Source organism: Sarcophilus harrisii, chromosome 1 (genome assembly GCF_902635505.1).
Source record: "Sarcophilus harrisii chromosome 1, mSarHar1.11, whole genome shotgun sequence".
In the NCBI taxonomy this organism is placed as follows: Eukaryota; Metazoa; Chordata; class Mammalia; order Dasyuromorphia; family Dasyuridae; genus Sarcophilus; species Sarcophilus harrisii.
In genome coordinates this window covers 254,995,730-255,019,069 of record NC_045426.1, presented here as the reverse complement: position 1 = coordinate 255,019,069, position 23,340 = coordinate 254,995,730, and the positions used below count along the sequence as shown (strand labels likewise).

At 38.6% G+C, this 23,340-nt stretch overlaps 1 protein-coding gene across 1 annotated transcript in view; it reads left to right on the top strand.

The window, feature by feature from the left end:
- Window positions 1–21,081, top strand: part of ARPC1B (actin related protein 2/3 complex subunit 1B) — a 46,452-nt gene extending 25,371 nt beyond the window's left edge. Inside the window, exons 3-10 of the mRNA XM_031940591.1 lie at window positions 6,362–6,466; window positions 8,005–8,227; window positions 10,278–10,385; window positions 13,475–13,681; window positions 15,043–15,118; window positions 17,282–17,475; window positions 19,137–19,227; window positions 20,739–21,081. Of these exons, the coding sequence (XP_031796451.1) occupies window positions 6,362–6,466; window positions 8,005–8,227; window positions 10,278–10,385; window positions 13,475–13,681; window positions 15,043–15,118; window positions 17,282–17,475; window positions 19,137–19,227; window positions 20,739–20,777 (1,043 nt within the window). The 3' untranslated portion in view covers window positions 20,778–21,081. The remainder of the gene's footprint in view (window positions 1–6,361; window positions 6,467–8,004; window positions 8,228–10,277; window positions 10,386–13,474; window positions 13,682–15,042; window positions 15,119–17,281; window positions 17,476–19,136; window positions 19,228–20,738) is intronic.
- The last annotated feature ends 2,259 nt before the right edge of the window (window positions 21,082–23,340 follow it).

Genomic DNA, 23,340 nt, shown 5'->3' with positions numbered 1-23,340 from the left:
CTTTATTGTCTGGACCAATTTATTTGACATTTAGCATAAACTGCCTTGTCTTGTTATTCAATAACATACATACATATTATGATCCTATTTCTTCTGGGAACCATGATAGGTTCTGAGGATGCTAAAAAGAAAATAACAAAAAATAAAATAAAATTTCTGACAAGGATCTTAGAATCATTTTGGAGAGGTGTGCAGCTAGTATAAATAAGTACAAGAGGATTTCTGAAGGGAGGAAACATTCTCTTGGTGGCATAAAGAATTCCCCTATATCTTTCTTGTTTCCCCAGCTAGTCTGTAAACTCTTTAAAGATGGGGACTGTATTATGAGTCTTTGTAATCTCCAAGGATGGCCGTCCTCCTTTATTCACTGATAGTTTGGCTTCTGTAGGATTCATTCTTCCTCAGAAGCTTTTCATTTTTTCTCTTAGTAGGCTCTCTTAGATTAAAAATATAGAGTGACCCCCAAAATTTTAGTACAGGTATTTAAGGTCAAACCTGCACCAAATCTTTTGAGACATCTTGTATTTAAAGCATATATTAAGCATATAGATTCACAAAATAAGCAGAGACAGTTCTAATGGCATGAATAGAATTAGAGAACCTTGGTGACACTGTCTGTGACCTGTCTGTAAATGATTTCTCTTGGAATCCTAGTTCCTTTCACAAAAGATATTTTCTGATATAATACAAATCAACATATGTTGTTGGGGTACATGAGTTTTTTTTTTTCTTTTTACCTCAACCTCATTTTGTAAAATTGGAATCTATCTAGCTGGGTTGTCCTGAGGATCAAATAAGATAATACATATAAAGTGTTTTGCAAATAGCTCTCCTCTTCCTCCCCTTCTTTTTCTTTTCCTCCTTCTCTTCTTTTTCCTTTTCCTCCTCTTCTTCTCCTTTTTCACTTTTTATTATTATTGTTGATTTTATTTTTATTATCTTCCCTTCTCATTAAATCTTTTTCTCAATAGTATTTTATTTTTCCAAATACATGTAAAGATAGTTTTCACAATTCATTTTTGTTAGACAGTATTCCTAATTTTTCCCTACCTTCTTTATTTCCCTTCTCCCTAAAACAGCAAGAAATCTAATGTAAGCTAAACTTTTAAAATGTTTCTTTTTTAAATAGAATTTTATTTTTCCAAATACATGCAAAAATAGTTTTCATTATTCATTTTTGTAAGACTTTATGCTCCCAATTTTTCTCCTTCCCTCCCTCCTCTTCAAGACAGCAAACAAACTTATAAAGGTTAAACATATGCAATGCTTTTAAACTTATTTCCATATCTGTCATGTTGTGTAAGAAAAATCTGACCGAAAGAGAAAAAAACACAAGAAAGAAAAAGCAAAAAATAAACAAAAAAGGTGAAAATAGTATGCTCCAATCCACATTCAGTCTCCATAGTTCTCTCTGTGGATGCAGATGGCATTTTCCATCCCAAATTTATTGGAATTGTTTTGAATCATTGCATAGCTGATCATCACACAATGTTGCTGTTACTATGTACAATGTTCCCCTGGTTCTGCAGCATCAGATCATGTAAGTCTCTCTAGCTCTCTCTGAAATTATCCTGCTCATCATTTCTTATAGAACAATACTATTCCATTATATCCATATATCATACTTACTCTGTCATATCCCAACTGATGTTGCCTTCTCATTTGCCAAAGGCCTAGATGACATTTGTTGTTATGACATTTAGGAAAATTTATTGTCATGACATTTAGGAAAGAGTCAGTAGATCTGTGTCTAGCATTATCTTTGCCATAAAGCCATTGAATGACTACTTGTAAATCACTTCATCTATTTCAGCTTTAGTTTTTCCATCTCTGCCTTTGAACTAGGAGGTACAAGTTATAGTTCTCCCTCTTTTACAGATATGTTATGTCTGAATTCCCCATTTACCTCTTCCTTTTAACTACCCTTGGCCACTCACTGCTTCTTCCACTAGGATAACCAACTGGGCTTGGTCTGAGCTATCTATTGGACAGAAATAAGTGGGCTTTGGGTAGTCCTTGTTTTCCTTTTTTATTTTAATTTAAAATTTTTTTTTATTGATGTCTGCAAGAGGAAGATCACTTTTGGGTTTCTGTATAGCACTCCTAAGCTAATCCTTAACATAAGGAGCTAGGATATCATGATTGTTTCATATATTTCTCCCATACACATTTTCCTCCATCTTCATTCTGCGGTTTTTTTACAGGTGCCCACATAAACCTGTCATCCTTGGAATACAGTAGCCCAACTGGTTTTCTCAAACCCTGCCCTTTCCAAATACCTATTGAGAAAGCAGCATGCTATATCTGGAATTAGAAGTTGTTAAAATCCTAAGATCCAGGTTCAAGTTCCAGTTCTTCTACCTATTTAATTATATGACCCAGAGCAAGTGACTTTATCTCTCTGGTGTTTACTTTCCTCATCCACAAATTAGGGATTTGGAAAGATAATTTCCAAGAGCCATTCCAACTCGAAATCTATGATCTTATGAAATGAAATGAAAAACATTATTCATTTTCTGATATACACCCATCACTACCACCAGCAAAGCCCCCTAGAAACAAAGGAAATTAAACAAAACAAGCTAACAATGACCTCATCTGGCAGCACATGCAACATTCCACTCCCATGATCCTCCATGTCTCTGCCAAAGACCTTGTTTTCACAACTTGTACCAGGTATCAGTAAAGATACTCCTGGCTTCTCCCTATGTTCTTTGAAATACTTGGCAATATTTTGTAAATTACTTCCCTTATTGCCAAGGCTAAGAGGGTCTCCCAAGTAGAAACATAGGAAACTCTGACATTGGATAGATCCATCTTTTTATTTTTTACCTCTCAGGATTTTGCCTTCTCTGAGTACTGTTTTTCCCTTTCTGAACTGGTTTTGTTCACACAAGAGCAGCCAGCTTCTTTGTCCAAGAGCCACTGAATTTTAGAGCTTGTTTTATAAAATTAGACAGACCAGATGATCTCTTCAGTCCCTTCCAATTCTGACATTCTGTGATATAAGCCTTTTGCAAAGGGGTAACAGTACTCATTATGTGGAAAGACGGGAGAAAGAAGGAAGGTTTGTTGTTGTTATTTTTCTTTCATTCTCTCTCTCTTTAAAGTAGTATTTTATTTTTCCAAATTACATATAGAGATAGTTTTCAACATTCATTTTTATAATACTTTGTGTTCCAAAATTTTCTCCCTCCTTTTTTTATCTCCTCCCTCCCCAACTCAGCAAATAATTTGATATAGGTTAAATATGTGCAGTCCTTTTAAACATATTTCCATATTTGTCATGTGGTATAAAAAATCAGATCAAAAGGAAAAAACCATGAGAAAGGAAAAAAAAAATCAACTCAACAACAAAGGTGAAAATACTATGCTTTGATCCACAGTCAGTCTCCATAGTTTGCTCTCTTGATGCAGATGGAATTTTCCATCCCAAGTTTGTTGGAATTGCCTTAAATCACCACATTGTTGTGAAGAGTCAAGTCCATCTCAGTTGATTGTCATATAATTTTGTTGTTGCTGTGTAGAATGTTCTCTTGGTTCTGCTCATTTCACTCAGCATCAGTTTATGTAAGTCTTTCCAGCCTGCTCATTTCTTAAAGAACAATAATATTTGGAGGCAGCTAGGTGGCACAGTGGATAGAGCACCAGCCCTGAAGTCAGGAGGACCTGAGTTCAAATTTGACCTCAGACACTAACACTTCCTAGCTGTGTGACCTTGGGCAAGTCACTTAACCCCAATTGCCTTAGCAAAAAAAAAACCAAAAACAAAAATAAAAACAAAACAACAATAATATTCCATTACATTCAAATATCATAACTTATTCAGCCATTCCCCAACTGATGGGCATCCATTCAATTTCCAGTTTCTTGCCACTACAAAAAGGCTGCTACAAACATTTTTGCACATGTGGGTCCTTTCCCCTCTTTTATGATCTCTTTGGGATAAAGATCCAGTATTGCCCTTCATTCTCTCTTTTTTTTTTATTATAATAACTTTTTATTGACAGAACCCATGCCAGGGTAATTTTTTTTTTACAACATTATCCCTTGCACTCACTTCTGTTCCGATTTTTCCCTCCCACCCTCCACCCCCTCCCCTAGATGGCACGCAGTCCTATATATGTTGAATATGTCCTAGTATATCCTAGATACAATGTATGTGTGCAGAACCAAACAGTTTTCTTGTTGCACAGGGAGAATTGGATTCAGAAGGTAAAAATAACCCGAGAAGAAAAACAAAACTGCAAACAGTTTACATTCATTTCACAGTGTTTTTTAATTTGGGTGTAGCTGCTTCTGTCCATCATTGATCAATTGAAACTGAATTAGGTCTCTTTGTCAAAGAAATCCACTTCCATAAGAGTACATCTTCATACTCTATAGTTGTTGCAGTATATAATGATCTCCTGGTTCTGCTCATTTCTCTTAGCATCAGTTCATGTAATTCTCTCCAAGCCTCTCTGTATTCCTCCTGCTGGTCATTTCTTACAGAACAATAATATTCTATAACATTCATATACCACAATTTACCCAACCGTTCTCCAATCGATGGGCATCCATTCATTTTGCAGTTTCTAGCCATTACAAACAATTGCCCTTCATTCTCAAAGAAGACCATATAATCTGGAAGGTGATGTCGAGGCAGGACTATGCAAAATTACCAGCCTCACTCTTTCCTTCAGAGCCATCTGGGTCCAGTGGTAAGATGTAAAACAGGATGACCGAAGGTGGCCCTGGTCTTGATCTTTTTAAGCTAAGGACTATCCCAGGTCACAGTTTGAATGGGAAAAAAAGCCATCCAGTAATCAAACCTAAGTAAGAAATGATGTAAAGAATGGCCCCTTTTACCCAGTTCCCAAAAAACCCCAAATCTGGGATGGAAAGACCCTCAGGGTACTGGCCAAAGCAGAAACAATTGCTATTTATACTCGCTCTGAGCCAACAAAGCCTATGACCAAGAAAGGCTTGGGTTAAGATCTATTGCTAGTCAATCAGTGAGAATCTTAGCATGGTCCTTAAAAAAAAGAAAACCTAGTCTATAAACTTCAAGATATCTTGTAAGATTTCAATGATCAAAATTTATATTCTTTTGGTCAGAGCACCCACAGGGTAGGGTATGTGGAAGAGGGAGAGGAGAAAAAGAGGGAAAGAAGGAGGGAGAATGGGAGAGAAAGAAGAAAAGAAGAAAAATAAAGAAAGAAGAAAGGAAGGAAACAAGCATTTAAAATTTATTTTTGAAACTATAGAGTTCCTAATTCTCTTACTCCTTGCAACTACTCTCCCACCCATTGAGAAGGCAAGCTATATATACACATATATCAATTATGCCTGTAAAGTAATAAAAAGCATATTTTGATATTAGCCATTTTGGCAAGAAAAATAAACGAAAAAAGTATGCTTCAGTCTCAGTACTCAGTTTATCAGTTCTCTCTGGATATAGATAGCATTTTTCTTTGTGAGTCCTTTGGAATTGTTTTGGATCATTGTTTTGATCAGAGTAGTTAAGGCTTTCACAATTATTGTGATTATAATTTTGTTGCTATGGTATTCAATGTCCTCCTGGTTTTGCTTAAATCACCTTGCAGATGTCTTCCCAAGTTTTTCTGAAACTGTTTTCCTCATCATTTTTTATAGCACAATAGCATTGCATCACAATTACGTACACAACTTGTTCAGTCATTCTTAGCTTCTAATTCTTTGCCACCACAAAAAAGAGCTGCTATAGATATTTTTGTGCATATATATCTTTTTCCTTTTTCTTTGATCTTTTTGAGAAACAGATGTAGTAGGTTTTATAGCCTTTTGAGCATGATTCCAAATTGTTCTCTAGAATGATTGGAACACTTCACAATTCCACCAACACTGCATTAGTGTATTTAGTTTCCTACACCCTTTCCAGCATTTGTCATTTTCCTTTTCTGTCATGTTAGCTAATCTGCTGGGTGTGAGATGATACCTCAGAGGAGAAACAAGCATTTATTAAATACCAAGAGTGTGCCAGGCAAAACATTTACCTCCATTATTCTCTGTGCATTTGGATAAGGGCTCATACATGTCTGTGTGCATGTTTATGGCCTGAGGCTGCTTATACATGTGCATGCTTATGAAGACAAGGGAGCCAAATGACTGCTTTCCAGAGTGGTGGTCCTGAGGTTGAATTTGTCTTCCATTTATTTCCATCCAGGTTTCTTGCATTCCATAGAATATTTGAACCCAATCTGGTTTCTCTTTGCCAATGCTCCCTTCTCCCTCTCTCCTCTTTGCCTCCCTTTTCTTTTCCTCTCTTCTCCTTCCTTTCTCTTCCCCCTTCCCTTCCCCACTAGTGGCAGGACAGTAACTTTGGTTTATCATCCCACAGAGATTGCCATCTGTCCAAATAACCATGAGGTCCACATTTATAAGAAGGATGGAACCAAATGGACTAAGGTGCACGAACTTAAGGAGCACAATGGACAAGTGACAGGTGAGCTTGGGTGAGCACCCCGGGTGTTTCAATGGGGAAGAAAGATCCGTGTGTGTAGTAGCACCAACAGGCCAGAGATTCATGAGAAAATTCTGTTTATTCATATGAGGGCAGTGGTGTTCAACTACAAAATCATAGAATGAATGTTAGTACTACATGCACTCTTATGGAAGCATGGTATAGCCAGAGTGATGGCCTGGAAATTAGAGACCTGGATTTGAATCCTTGTTCTGTGGGATCTTAGGCAAAATACTTCTCTCTGCACCTTAGTTTCCTCCTTTCTAAAACGAAGGAGCTATATTAAATCACCAAGTTTCTTTCCAACCTTAAAATTCTATCATCTGGTACAACCTCTCAAAGGTAGTGGCAGGTATATAGTCCACAGCAAATTGTTACCTGTCCCTTAAACCTGTATTATTAAACCTTTGTGCATAGAAGGTGAGGGCCTTCTCTTGGAATCATGTTGCAACTCTGGAGAACAGGGTCTGTTTTATTTGTGGCAGACTTTTGAAGCAAGTGACTAAGTGACTTTATCTTAGTATCTCTTTCTTCAGGCACCAAGGTTCCCTTCTTCCCCCATCCTGAAATGTCCTTCCCTATAACTAAGCGGTCATTTAAGGGTCAGCAATGTGGTACAGTGGTTAGAGTTCCAGGTTTGGGCTTGGGAAGATTCCTTTTTCTGAATTCAAGTGGCCTCAGACACAGATACTGGACAAGTCACATAACCCTATTTCTTCAGCTATAAAATGAGTTGGAGAAAGACATGACAAACCACTCCAGTATCTCTGCCCAGAAAACTCCAAACGGGAATAGAAAAGTCAGCCATGACTGAACAAAACCAATAATTCTACTTCCTAGACCCATGATTCATGTCCTCAAGGCGCTACCATGTGACCTAACTGGACTCACAGATTTTACATAAGGGAATTAGTGGATGCCAGTGAATAAGTGACCCCTTCAGGTAGCCCTTGCCTTTTAACAGAACCTTCTTTTATACCCAAAGGAGTAAATTTCATTGTGGGAATTTCAGGCCCTATAACAGGGGGGCTTTGAAGGAGGGAGTTCCCACACCAGGACTTCCGTACAGCGATAAAATCCTAAATCTTTTACAGTATCCCCAGGGGTTGGGGCTGTAAGGGGCCGGGGAGGGAGTGGGAAGGGGGTGGGCTGGGGACTGGGGGGCTGGGCTGGTAGAAAGGGGTGCTGGATGAAGACGTTAATTTAAGGGAGTCAGCATGAAACTAGGTTAAAGGACCTAGGTTCAAACTCCTTCTCCACCTGTGAGACCCTAAGTTAATATCTTAGCGTCTTCATCTATAAAATAAAGGGGATGGATGAAATGGCTTCCGAGGTAGCTTAGCTCTATGTTCTAAGAAAAGAGATCTGATAAGGAAAGGCAGGGTAAAAGCGCTCTCTGCTGGGATTGCTCTGGAATTACAACTGAGCTGTCCAGCCCCGTTGGGGTGGGGTCGGTGGGAGGGGAGCCTTGCGGACTGCGTACCCCCTTCTGACCGCTTTCTTCCCCGCCTGGTCCGCAGGCATCGATTGGGCTCCGGAAAGCAACCGCATCGTCACGTGCGGCACAGACCGCAATGCCTATGTGTGGACCCTGAAAGGGAACGTCTGGAAGCCCACCCTGGTCATCCTGAGGATCAACCGGGCCGCCCGCTGCGTCCGGTGGTCGCCCAAGGAGAACAAGTTTGCGGTGGGCAGCGGCTCCCGCGTCATCTCCATCTGCTACTTTGAACAGGAGAATGACTGGTGAGACTGCAGGGGCATCTCGGAGCTGCGGGTCTGGGGTGGGCCAGGAGAAAAAGGATGATAAACCCGCCTCCGAGTGCCGGGGGCTCTGCCAAGGGCCCGATCTGGAAGGGAGGCGCTATCATTGTTTCCATTTTACAGATGGAGAAACGGAGGCAGACAGAAGTCAAGTAGTCTGCCCAGGTCACCCAGCTGGTGAAGTGTCCGAGGCTGGATTTGAACTCTGGTCTTCCTAACTCCACTATATCACTAGCTGCCTCTTGGAGGGAGCTTATACCATCTTAGAGGGAGAGTGGTCATTCCCCACCCTCCTACCCCCAAGTCCCAGGGTTAGAAAGGTGAATAGAGAGCATTTCAGAACTCTGGCTGATGAGAAATGGTCCTGATTTGACATTTATAAGGCTTATTGAATCTGAAATTAAAGCTAAAAAGAACCTGAAAGACCACCTGATTCAAAGCAAAACAGAGATCCAGAAAAGTTTATTTGCCTTGAGTCTGAGGTGGAATTCAAATGAAGGTCTCTCTGACTTCAATTATAGCACTATGGGATCTTAGAGACTACCTAAGCCAACACATTCATTCATTTATTCCTTTATACGTTCATTCACTCATTTATTTATCTGTCCAACCATTCATTTATCTTTCTATTCATTAATTTATTCTCTCCTTCGTTTATCTAAATTTTAATATTTAATTTCATTTTCTGTTTGTTATTTTAGCTCCAAATTCTCTTTTCTACCTCTGCTATCTATTGAAAAGGCAACAAACATAATCATTATACATATAATGTATGTTACATATGTAGCATATATTTGTCATATATTTATACATTTTACATATGCAGTGTATAAGTCATGCCAAAGCTATTTCCATATTAGTCACATTTCAAAGTTGGGGGGCAAAACAAGATAAATAAGGATTTAAAAAATAGGCTTCAATCTGCACTCAGAATTGATCACTTCTCTATCTGTACGTGGATAACATTTTTCATTACAAGTCCTTTGGAATTGTGGATCATTGTGTTGATCAAAGTTCCATAGTTATTATTATTACAATATTACCATTACTGTGTACAATGTTCTTCTGATTCTGCTCACTTCACTTTGCATCAGTTCATTTAAGTCTTCCCAGGTTTTTCTAAAAGCATTATTTCTTATAGCACAATAATATTCCATCACAATCATGTACCACAACTTGTTCAGCCATTCATCAGTTGATGGACATTCTCCCATTTTCCAATTCTTTGTTACCACAAAAAGAGCTGCTATAGATATTTTTGTATATGTGGGTCCTTTCCCCTTTTTTATGATCTCTTTGAGATATACACTCTGGGTCAAAGGGTGAACACAGTTTATAGCCCTTTGGATATAGCTTCAAATTGCTCTCCAGAATGATAAGAGGAGTTCACAATTCCACTAACAGTATTATTTTTCACATTCCCTCCAGCATTTGTCATTTTCCTTCTCTGTCATGTTGGTCAATCTGATGCAATCCCTTTATTTTATTTTATTTTTTAAAGGAGAGGTAACTGAGACCCCAAGAGGAAGAATGATTTATTTGCCCAAGGTTACATAACCAAGATAGGGACAGAACTGGGATTCAACAAATTCAATCAAGAGCATAGTACAATGAAAAGAGCATTATCTCTGAAATTAGATGATCTGTGTTCAAATCCCTTTTCTGTTGCCTATTTTCACGTGATCCCTGGGGAGACACTGCCTTTCTCTGTAAATTGATAGGGTTAAACAAAATGGCCTCTGAGCTGTGGTCTTACATGTCCTGTTTGGTATTCTTTGCTATATTTCCATCTCATCATGCTGAAATCTAGTGATTTCATATACATGAGAAGCAGCCCACCTGGGTTCCAGGTGCATCTTTATTTATGTATGACAGGAGAAGGCACTTGACCTATTGAGGTCTTAGTATCTTTACCTACCTAAAGTTCCCATCCTAGACAATCTGTAAGTTAGAGCTTTACAGCTCTCACATAAGATGAACTTCCCTTTCTGACCAGCAAAGAGAAATCTGACTGTCTGCATTGATCCTTCAGGTGGGTCTGCAAGCACATCAAGAAGCCAATCCGATCCACCGTCCTCAGCCTGGATTGGCACCCCAACAATGTGCTGCTGGCTGCTGGCTCCTGTGATTTCAAATGCCGGTGAGTGGTGAAGGATGACAGCTTCCACTGAGGGGGTAACTAATCTGCCCCTGGCTATGGACTCAGGACAAGGTGGAGCCTTTAGGTCCTAGGGTGGAAAGTTTTTATTTTTATTTATTTTTAATAACATTTTATTTTTTCAAATACATGCAAAGATAGTTTTCAACATTTATTTAACATAGATTAAATCCAATACAGGTCACACGCAATTCTAAACATATTTCCATATTTGTCATGCTGCATAAGAAAAATCAGATCAAAAGGGGGAAAAAATAAGAGGAAAAAAACATAAGCAAACAAACAACGACAACAAAAAAGTGAAAATACTATGCTTTAATCCACATTTGGTCTCCATAGTTGTCTCACTGGATGCAGATGGCACTTTCCTTCCCAAGTCTATTGAATTTGCCTTAAATCACACACATTGAGCCAAGTCTATCACAGTTGATCATCACATAATCTTGTTGCTGTGTACAATGTTCTCTTGGTTCTGCTCACTTCACTTCACATAGGTTTGTGCAAGTCTTTCCAGACTTTTTTGAAATCAGCCTGCTCATCATTTCTTTTTAGTTTATAAGTGTTTTTTTTTTTTTTTTTTTTTTTAATAGCCTTTAATTTACAGGATATATACATGGGTAACTTTACAGCATTAACAATTGCCAAACCTCTTGTTCCAATTTTTCACCTCTTACCCCCCTCCCCCTCCCCTAGATGGCAGGATGACCAGTAGATGTTAAATGTATTAAAATATAACTTAGATACACAATAAGTATACATGACCAAAACATTATTTTGCTGTACAAAAAGAATCAGACTCTGAATTATTGTACAATTAGCTTGTGAAGGAAATCAAAGATGCAGGTGTGCATAAATATAGGGACTGGGAATTCAATGTAATGGTTTTAGTCATCTCCCAGAGTTCTTTTTCTGGGTATAGTTAGTTCAGTTCATTACTGCTCCATTAGAAATGATTTGGTTGATCTCGTTGCTGAGGATGGCCTGATCCATCAGGACTAGTCATCATCTAGTATTGTTGTTGAAGTATATAATGATCTCCTGGTCCTGCTCATTTCACTCAGCATCAGTTCGTGTAAGTCTCTCCAGGCCTTTCTGAAATCATCCTGTTGGTCATTTCTTACAGAACAGTAATATTCCATAATTTTCATATACCACAATTTATTCAGCCATTCTCCAACTGATGGACATCCATTCAGTTTCCAGTTTCTAGCCACTACGAAAAGGGCTGCCACAAACATTCGTGCACATACAGGTCCCTTTCCCTTCTTTATAATCTCTTTGGGATATAATCCCAGTAGTAACACTGCTGGATCAAAGGGTATGCACAGTTTGATAACTTTTTGCTGCTCATCATTTCTTATAGAAGAATAATATTCCATTACCTTCCTGCTGGAAGTTTGTAATAGAGATGAAGGGGATTTGTTCTCTGATGTCAGTCGATAACTTTGAAGACCTTTTCAGAAGGAAAATCATTTAGAGCAAATGGGATTAGCTTTTTTTTTTTAAGTGGGAATAGTTAGAAAAGTGAAAGGATACAATGTCTCTCACCCCAATTTAAAATTTTTTATTTTATGTGCTTTTGTTTGAACAAATCTAAGTTAGGAAGAAGAGAATGTTGGGAATTGGAATAAAATAGCATGTCTCTAAAGCTCCCTAATCTTGGATGCCTGACGCTCCACCATTAGAGTTTCATTCTTTTAGCTTAGTCAGGCAACAAACATTTATTCAGTACTTACTAAGTGCCAGTGACTATGCTAAGTATGGAGGTGATAGACAAAGACAAAAATATAGTATTGGTTCTCAAACAACTCATATGAATGAGGGAGACAATTTATACGTTCATTCACTCATTTATTTATCTATCCAACCATTCATTTATCTTTCTATTCATTAATTTATTCTCTCCTTCGTTTATCTAAATTTTAATATTTAATTTCATTTTCTGTTTGTTATTTTAGCTCCAAATTCTCTACTTTGAACTATGTGCTTACAAGATACATATTTGTGTATGTATGTATATGTGTGTGAACATACATTGTAAATGGAAGGCCATTTTAGAGAGAATGCAAGGAGTCAGGATACAGCCAGGAAAGCCCTCTCTAGGTAAAGGCTTTGAGGGGTGTAAAACTCTTTAAGCTTTTCTTACCCTGAGGAGAGGCCCTTGAAGGAGAAGTAAAGGAGACCAAGTTAGGGAGAAGGGAAGCTGGAGATGCTAAAGGCAAAGTTTTGTGTTGCCTCTCCAAATGTGGATTAAAGCCTAATATTTTCACCTTTTTGTTGTTGCTGTTATTTGTTTGCTTGTGTGTTTTTTTTTTCTCCTAGTTAGAGAGTAAGATCCCTGAGAGCAGAGATCACTTCATTTAGCCCAGTGCCTTGGAAATAATGAGTACTGAATAAATGCTTTTGCATTCATTCATTCATTGCTCTATTAAAATCTCACAATCTTTATTTTTTCATATCTAGAATCCAAGTAATGGTGTGCTGAAGCCAGCTCAAGCTGGTTCACAAGAGTCAATTGTTTAATTTTCACTGTAAGAATTTTACCTTTAAGAAATTAGCAGACACTTCAAATTAAGAGCTTTATGTTTTTGTTGGTAGCCTAGCTTTAAGAAAGTGATGGAGAAAACATTAATAATGCAAATTAAACTTTAAAGTATATTCTGTGTAAAAACATTTTTTTCTGGCAACCTGATTGTTAAACATTTGTTAGCAAATCTCTGAATCCAACCTCATGGGTTTATAAGTAGTTCATAAAGATTTTTTTTTAAGTTTTTTTTTTTAATAATTGTATTTCAATATATTTGGTTTCCTTTGTGATCCTATGAATTTTATTTTATGCCTTTAAAACCATTATTCTGTGAAGGAGGTTCTTGGGCTTCTCCAGACTGCCAGGAAGGGGTCCATAATATACAAAAAAGTTAAGAATCCCTGGTTTGCTTGGATATAAATGTTGGGGGCTGGAAAACAATGTGCTTTGTCCAGCCACCCTCCTCCACTAAAAAGGGCCACACTACCCTCCATCCCCATAAAGCCCTCCTGCTCAGCTCGGCTTTCCTTCCCTTCTCTTTCAGAATCTTCTCAGCCTATATCAAGGAGGTGGAGGAGAGGCCCTCGCCCACCCCGTGGGGCTCCAAAATGCCCTTTGGCGAACTGATGTTTGAGTCTAGCAGCAGCTGCGGCTGGGTCCACAGCGTCTGCTTCTCTGACAGCGGCAACCGCATGGCCTGGGTGAGCCACGACAGCACCGTGTGCTTGGCTGACGCCAGCAAGAAGATGGCGTAAGTGGGGAGCCACGAGTGGGGGACCCCCCTCTCCCCTAGAACTCGCCCCACCCATGATTGGCGGACAGGGGAACCCAGACCGCAGGGAGTCTGTACATTCTGACAAAACTCTGGTCATCTGGGCCAAAAGTCTTAATAGCTTAAAGTTGTAATCGTTTTTTTTTTTTTACTTTTTTAATTTTAATTTTAAACTTCAATAATTTTTGAGCTTTAACAGCTTAATACTTCACCAGACTTTGAAAGCTGTATATTGTTGCTGAAATCTACCTCTGAAACTTTGAACTTGTTCTCGGAATTCTGTGCCTTGGAGCCAAATGCTTCAATTCCCTCTTCCGTGTGAAAGGAAGAAAGGCCTTCAAATATCTGAAGCAATTATGTTTCTGAAACCTTCTCTTCTTTAGTTTAGCCATCTCCAATTCATTCAGCTGGTCCTTCTGTTGTGGAATTTTAAATGTAATTTTAATCTCCCTCTCTGAGTTTCCTACACTAGTTTGCCAGTATCCTTTCCCAAAATTTCATGGTCAGAAGTGACTTCCAAATTCCAGATGTGGTCTGAGCATTGAGACTCTGGCACTGTGCCTCTTAATGGAACCAAAGATTTTTGCTTTGCTAGCCATATTGATAGGCTGAATTAGCAGTCCATGAGACTATCACAGTTAGGGTCCTGGAGTCAGGAAGGCTTATTTTTTGTGAGTTCAAATCTGGCCTCAGAATTATTTTTTAATTTATACCCCTGGACAAGTCACTTAACCCTACTTGCCTCAGTTTCCTCATCTGTAAAATGAGCTGGAGAAGGAAATGGCAAATCCCTTTCAGTAGCTCTGCCAAGAAAATATCAGATATGGTCACAATGAATTGGATGCAACTGGAAAACTAACATTTAACAAGACCATCACATCTTTTTCACCTGAAATATTTTGGGGCACTCTTCCTCTTCTTGTGCTGTACTGTTGGTTTTCTGAATGCCCCAAACTTCCTTTTTATTTCTATAAATGTTTATTATGAGATGTGACCCATTACATCTTCCAGCTTGTTGAAATTTTTGCAGATCCTTGTTCTGTCATTATGCTGGGTTTGTTTTTGTTATTGTCATATTCTTTGCTTGATAGCAATTGCTGGTTATGTTCCTTTTTTTTTCTTTTTCTTCTCATCCCACACATCAAAGATCAGATGATTAGATAGTCATACATTCTTGAAGCACTCCAAGCCTGCTAAAATACTCCATGCCTCATCCATCCTCACCACATCCCTGAGGTTTGAGGTGGGGGAATTTGTCATCATCCTAGCTGTATCGATAGGAAAAATTGATTGAGTAGGACCACATATGACATCCCTCTTCTTGTCCTCTTCCTCCCCAGTGTGGCTTCCCTAGCCTCAGAGACTTTGCCCCTCCTGGCACTCACTTTCATCACTGAAAACAGCCTTGTGGCAGCGGTAAGTAAAAATAGCTACATTAGTTCACATTGTTCTTTCTTCTTTGAATTTGTAATTATTTACATTCAAGCAGATGTATTTCAGTCAATCTTTCATTGCCTTTATCAGGGTTATTTGTCTAATCTTTTTTTTTTTTCATTTTTTCTTTTATAGAACTCTCTGTTCATGTGGTCCATTCTTTCTCCCAACCTCATTTTGCATTATTTTACAAGTTCACGTTAATTTTTATTTCTCATGCTCATTAACCTTAGTTTTCTTATAATAGTTATTTCTATTTATTTAATTGTTATTTTTTAAATTTTTAAATTCTTTTTTTTTATTTTAATAGCTTTTTTATTTTACCAAATACATGCAAAGGTAATTTTCAATATTCATCCTTGCAAAACCTTGTGTTCCTAATTTTTCTCCCACCCCATTCCTTCCCATAGACAACAAGCAATCCAACGTAGGCTAAACATGTGCAATTCTTCTAAATATATTTCCATATTTGTCATGTTGTGAAAGAAAAATCAGATCAAAAGGTGAAAGAAAAAACAAAACACGAGGGGGAAAAAATAGGCAAACAACCAACAACAACAAATAAGGTGAAAATATCATTCTTTGGTCCATATTCAGTCCCTACAGTCCTCCCTCTGGGTGCAGATGACTCTTTCCACCACAAGTCTATTGGAATTGCCCTGAATCACCTCATTGTTGAGAAGAGCCAAGTTCATCACAGTTAATTATCACATAATCTTGTCGTTGTTGTATACAATGTTCTTTTGATTCTGCTCCCTTCACTCAGCATCAGTTCATGTAAATCTTTTCAGGCCTTTCTGAAATCATCTGCTCATCATTTCTTACAGAACAATAATATTCCATAACATTCATATACCATAACTTATTCAGCCATTCCCCAACTGATGGGCATCCCCTCAGTTTCTATTTTCCTGCCATTACAAAGAGGGCTGTCACAAACATTTGTGCACATACAGGTCCCTTTCCCTTTTTTTATGATCTCTTTGGGATATAAGCCCAGTAGAAACACGGCTGGGTCAAAGGGGATGCACATTTTGATAGCCCTTTGGACATAGAATGGTTGGATCTCTCTCCAGAATAGTTGAATCAGTTCACAACTCTACCAACAATGCATTAGTCTAAAACTATCCTTCTATAAGAAACACCTAGGTGGCACAGTAGAAAATAGATTTAGAGTAAAGAAAATGCAAGTTCGCATTCAATCTCAGATGCTTATTAACGGTATAACCCTGAGCAGGTCTTTTAGCCTCTTCCTGCCTAGGTTTTCTCAATCATAAAACCTACCTCCCAGGGTCATTGTGAGAATCAAATGAGATAGTATTTGTAAAGGACTTAGCAGGATCTGGTGCACTGTAGACAATAAATGCTTGTTTCCTTCCTTCCTTTCTTTGGTTGTTTAGGCTGTTTCCAGTTTTATTTTTTTTTAAGTTACAATTAAGGATGTTATGAAAATCTTTGAACACAACTCATGTTTTGTTTCAGTTATTAATGATATTTTCAAGGAATATTTCTATTAATTACCAGAATTACTTTATTAGTTACTAGAATTAAGAACATGAATATTTTTGTAACTTTTATTGTATATTACTTCCTTCCCCCCATTTAATAGTATTTTATATTTTCCAAATACATGTAGAGATAATTTTCAATATTCATTTTTGTAAGATTGAGCTCCAACTTTTTTTCCTTTCCTTCGCTTCCCCGTTCTCCAAGACATCAAGCAATTTAACATGGATTATACATATATCATCCTTTTAAACACATTTTCATATTAGTGATGTTGTGAAAGAAAAATCAGAACTAAAAGGAAAAACCATGAGAAAGAAAGAACCAAAAAAAAGAATGCTTTGATCTGTATTTAGCCTCCATAGTTCTTTCTTTGGATATGGATGGCATTTTCTATCACGAGTCTATTGGGATTGTCTTGGATCACTTGTATTGCTAAGAGTCAAGTCATTTATAATTGGTCATTGTATAATATACATTGTTTTCTAAGAAGATTTTCCTAGTTTGCAGTTCCACCAGTGATATATAAGTATATAAATATATACATATATTTCTCTGCAATCCTGCCAGAATTGAATTTTCACCAGTGCCAATGCCCCTTTCTGTACCAACAACTAACTCCAACTTTCTTCTCCCCAGGGACACGACTGCTTCCCCATGCTCTTTACCTATGATGGGGGATCTGGGGTGCTGAGTTTTGGAGGGCGGCTCGATGTGCCCAAGCAGAATTCCCAGCGTGGGATGACTGCCCGGGAACGCTTCCAGAGCCTGGATAAGCGGGCCAGTTCCGATACCTCTGCCGGCCTGGACACGCTGCACAAGAACAGTGTCAGGTACAGAGAGGGTCTGGGATGGGGTGGAAGGATGGGATCATTTAGAGGAAATGTGGCTGAACATGAAGGTCAGGGCTAAGGATGGAGGAGTAGGGATGGGCCACAGGTACAGAAAATGGGGGAGAGTACTCTGCAGGCTGGGCAAAGTCTGGCATGGGGTCTTAGGGAAGCAGTAAGGTCCTTTTGATAATCAGTCAAGTATTAAGCTTAGGGTACTTGCGGATTTGTGAGACAAGAGCTCTGCCTTCCTCGAACTCATAGTCTGTAAATTTATGGGGGAGTATCAGGGCCTATAATATTCAATAGTGGGCTACATAATCAGAAATCCATACAAATCCTGGCCCTATTAATTGGGGCTTTTAAAATATGAATTATGTTAATTTTTCATTTTGGAGCTTTTAAAATATGAATTTTGTTAATTTTTCATTTGTTTTAAGCAAGAATGAGGCAACATTGTAGTGGAGAAGGAAGCAAACAGAGACAGAAAGACCAGGGTCCAGTTACGTTTCTGAGGCTTCCTACCTGTGTGACCATTGATGACATATTTGACCTCTTAGTGTCCCTGGGCAGCCCTCAGGATGATAAAAGAGTTGTAGATGTATTGACAGAGAGCGTTTTCACACAGGGAGTTCCTGAAATGGCTCAAATCATAAGTCTTGACTAAAAAAAATTATGGAAACAGTTCAAAATGTAGTTCTTTCAACTTTCTTCATATGAAAATACCCTGTTCTAGGTCTGGTACTAGTAATGATCAGTTTGGGTTCAGTCAATAGGAATACTGGTATTAAATAGACCCCGGTTTCTTAAATTCTGGGTCATGATCTCATGTGGGATCTCATAATTGAAAGTTGAGAGTTGTGAAATAATGGATTATTATCAGTAAATGTTTGATTTTTATATACATATTTGCCTGGGATCATATAAAAATGTCTCAGGCAAAAAGGAGTTGTGAGAGGAAAACGTTTAAGAAACCCAGAAATAGGTCATAGAGTTGGAAGGTACTTTATTGGTTACCAAGTTGGACTCCTTCATTTGACAGATGAGAAAAACTGAAGCAAAGAGAGTTTTGTTGTTAATCAATTTTCAGTTGTGTCCAAATCTCCATGACCCCATTTGGGGTTTTCTTGGAAAAATTAATGGAGTGATTTGTCATTTCCTTCTCCAGCTCATTTTACAGATGAGAAAACTGAGGCAAGCAAGGCGAAGTACACTAGAATGATTTGCCATTTCCTTCTCCAGCCCGTTTTATAGATAAGTAGGCAGGATGAAGGGATGTACCCAGGGTCACACAACCAGGAAGTGTTTGAGAGGTTAATGATTTGTTAATAAAATATCTGAGGCAGGATTCGAATCTAGGTGGCCTGGGGAACCCAATAGAGGTATTTTCCCAGAATGTATCTTGAAATCTCTGAGGGTCCTGTGAGACCCTTAAGATGAAGAGCAGGAAATTCAATGAGTTGAAGGCAACTGGTTAGCATAGCCTGGAACAGCAGAATGGGATAGGGAGAAGAAAGAAGAGAAAATGGCAATGAGCCTGGAAGGTTGGATCTTTCTTGTGGAAAAGAAACTGTGGCTTCAGGGAGAATCACGGGTCCTGGGGTCAGTGTGTGGGACTCTGTGACGGAAGAACTGTCCTGAAATCCGTTCATTCTGCTTTGCAGTCAGATATCTGTACTCACCGGGGGGAAAGCCAAGTGCTCCCAGTTCTGCACCACCGGGATGGATGGAGGGATGAGCATCTGGGATGTGAAGGTGAGTCCAGGAGCAGTAAGCTCTGGATTTCTCAGCCCCACACAGCCTCCAAATACACTTCATCCAGAGAACACTGGGCTTTGCAGCTGGAGTTTCTGGTTGCTCTTTAAGTTCATTTCACAAAACCTGGGAAACCTAGATTTTCTTCCTTTTAAAGCTTTTTTGGTTTGGACGGTTGGTAGGAAAACTAACTAGAAGCTTTGTACCGAGACATTCCTTGAGTTAGAGCTCAGGTGCTGTGGCTCTCAGAATTGTTTTTATTTTCCTTTAAGTTTAGCTTTTCTGAGGACCCTCCCTGAAAGGAGGTTTGGGAACGGACAAACTTTAGGACTGGTATCAAGCAAGTAATCAGTGCGGGTAATAGTTAACATTTAAATAGTGTTTTAAGAGATTAAATATGTATTTACATATATGTAAATATGTATCTCTGTGAGTTTGGGTGAGGCAATCAGAGTTAAGTGACTTGTATGAGGTCACACAATTATTAAGTGTCAGTGTCTGGGGCCAAATTTGAACTTGGGTGCTCCCTCCACTTCTTCCCAGCCACTCCTTAAGAAGTACTTTTTATACATTATCACATTTGCTCTTCAGAATAATCGTGTGAAGAATGTGCTATTATCATCCCCATTTTACAGATGAAGAAATTGAATCTCAGAGTCAAATATTCTATTTCCTGATGGTGACTATCCACATCCTGTGGGTTGAGGGGCTCCAGGCGGGAGATTCATTGACAGAGCAGCAGATGACAAGTGTGGGATGGTTAAGGCAACCAGGAGGAGGAGTAGGTAGCTGGAGTACACCGAGCAAATTCTGCTGGAGCCGGACCTGGGAGTGGTTATGTGTTAGGGCAGCTATCACCGCTAATCTTGTTTGTCAGATACAGAACTTTCCGACTGAAATTTGGTCTATCCAGACTGGCTGGGCAACCCCATCCTTACTTCTTCAGAGGTCCTTGGGGAGAGCCAGGAGTACCTTTTTCTTAAATATCAAGGGAAATACTCCTGACATAGATGCATATATATATAAAGCAGAACTATGCTGGTCACAAGCTGCTTCAAGACAAAAGCAAGTGATGCTTCTGCCTCTATTTCTTTCATTGTTAATTTTTCCTTCCCTTTTTTTTTTTTTAAAATTAGCATTTTTATATAGCACTTACTGTATCCTAGGCACTCTGCTAAACCCTTTATAGGTAGTTTCTCACTTGTATAATCCTTAGCTTAATTTCCATTTTTAAGCTGAGGAAATTGAGGCAAGCTGAAACTAAGTGACATGCCCAAGATGATACAACCAGCAAGCATCTGAGGCTGGATTTGAAATCAGGTTTTCTTGATGTCAGGGACAGCATTCTATCCACCTACACTATGAAGCTGTGTCCCTCTGGTTTAGGACCATCTTCCCCATCCTCCAAGACCCCCCTCCCCTTCCATGATTTCTACTCCCAGGATGGCAATGTGATGGGGGAGCTGTCCAGCTATGTAAGCACTAACTCTGTTTATCTCTTCTCATTTCAGAGCTTGGAGTCAGCCCTGAAAGATCTCAAGATCAAATGAGCCAGAACCTGCCAAGAAGGTGATTTCCCCACCTTTCCCAAGCTGCCAGGCGTGCTCAAGGATGCCAGCTTTGCTTCCCTCTTTCCTTTTGCAAATCTACTTCTTTGCAGCCCAGACTGGCTGGGCAATCCCATCCTTACCTCTTCAGAGGTCTAAGGGGAGAGCCAGGGGTACCTTTTTCTTAAATGTCAAGGGAAAATACTCTGCACATAGATGCGCTCTTTTATATGTATATTTAAAAGAGAACTATGCTGGTCATAAGCTGCTTCAAGACATTGAGAGAATAAAAATGGAAAGCAAATGATGTCTCTGCCTCTATTTCTTTCATTTACCATAATAGGAAAGGACCAGAGATAGACTGGGGATTCAAGTCTTGTCTTGACTGCTTATTTAGCGAGGCAACCTTGTGCAAATAACTACAAAGCATGGGGACATAGAGCCATTGCTGCAAGGACCCCAGAAACCATCCAATTCAACCCTTCTCCTCTCCTATTTTACAGAGGAGAAAACTGAGGCTCATAGAAGTAACTTGCTGGGGTCAAATGGGTAGAGTCCAGATTTAAATTTATATCCTAATAGACCACAGCTTCTAATAGACTTCTTTTCCTTCCTTCTTTCTCCCCTCCCCCCCAGTTGGCAAGTTTTCAAATATATATATTAAACACGTGCAATTCCTGTTACGTATTTCCACAATTATCATGCTGCACAAGAAAAATTAAATCAAAAAGGAAAAAAAATAAAAACAAAATGCAGCAAACAACAAAAGAGTGAAAAACTACATTGTGGTCCAGAATCAGTTCCTACTGTTCTCTCTCTGAATGCAGATGGCTTACTTCATCACAAGACCACTGGAACTAGTCTGAATCACCTCCTTGGTTAACTTTAATATTTGTTTCTAAGAGTAAGGTGTATTTTAAATATTTTTAATAATAGCCTTTTATTTTCAAAATACTTGGAAAGGTAATTTTCAACATTCACTCTTGCAGAATCTCATGATCTGGCACCCCAGTTTACATTTGGTGATTGAGCTGTATTAGATTTAAATAGGAATGGGGTCATTGATTGATTGGTACCCACGAGTCCCTGTCGGTCATGTTGGTTTAATTTTTAAATGTGGCATTATCTATGTTTTGTTGTGTTTTTCTTTATTTTGTTAAATATTCCCATTTTTCATGATTAATCTGTATGGGATTACTTACTGTCTAGAGGAAGGGATGGGAGATGGGAGGGAGAAAAATTTGGAACCCAGGATTTTGTAAGAGTGAATGTTGAAAATTACTTTTGCAAGTATTTTGAAAATAAAAGGCTATTATTAAAAATTAAAAATATTTTTAAAAGAAAAATATTTTCCATTTAAAAAATGTGGTTTTCAGAGCACTGAGAATATTGTGGACCACATGGGACCTGCAGGCTGTTTGATATCTCTGGGTTAAGGGGTTCCAGGTACAGGACATTTGACAAGAGCATTAAGGGCAAGGACCTGTAAGAATAGGCTATTAGTAGGATGTTTAAAACCAATGTTCTTTCCCATTTCTCTAAAGTCAGAGAATTTGGATTTAAATCTTTATTCTGCTATTTGTTATCTGTGTGAGGACAAGTAGGAGATCCAGAACACTATCTGCGAACTCCTAGCTGTGTGACCCTGGGTAATTTCTCAATGTCCCACTTAGTTTTAGAGAAGGTGTTGACTATATTGGTGAAGGAACTCCCAATATTGAATAATAATATATAGAACTTATTATGTGCCAGGCACTGTGCTAAGCTTTTAGAATCTCATTTGGTTGTCATAACTTTGGGAAGTAGATGTTACTCTGTTTTACAGATAAGGAAACTGAGGCAGAGCTTAAGTGATTTGCCAAATGAAGGAAATGGCAAACTACTTCAGTATCTTTGCCAAGAAATTCCCAAATAGGTCATCAAGAGTCAGAAATGACTGAAAAGAAAAAAAAGGAGTAACTTATAATGGAGTATATGAATGTGTTGAGAATTTTCCACAAGTAGTTACACATATTGCGGAGAAATGTGAATTCTATTCTAATGTTCCCACAGCTGCTATAGGTTGTCACTTCTAAAAATTTATAAAGTAGTTAGAGATTAATCATATAATTTCAGAATTAAAAGGGATCAATACAAAATCAATAATCCCCTTGACAAGGGACGGGGAAGATTTCCCAGATCTCCTTGGCAACTACCACTTGAGTTTCTGAAGTGGTCAAGGACACCAAATGTAATGACTTTTTCATATGTTAGCAGACTTCAAGAGTACCTGAAGAGTCATTCTGATCATCTAAAGTCTTCTCTAGATTTAATATTCTCAATCTTTCTCACATAGTGTGACCTGGAAGCTTAATGCTGCTGGTGGCCCCGTATGGATGTTTTCCAGTTTGCTTATCCATGTCTTCCCTAAAATGTGTCTAGAATTGAACCCCATAATTTAAATGTAGCCTAAGTGGGTGGAGCATAGAAGAACTATCCTCTTGGGCTAGACATTTTTCACATGAGAAGACTAGGGCCTAAAGGACAAAGGAAACTGTCCAAAGGAAGCCTGTCAGACAGGCAATAT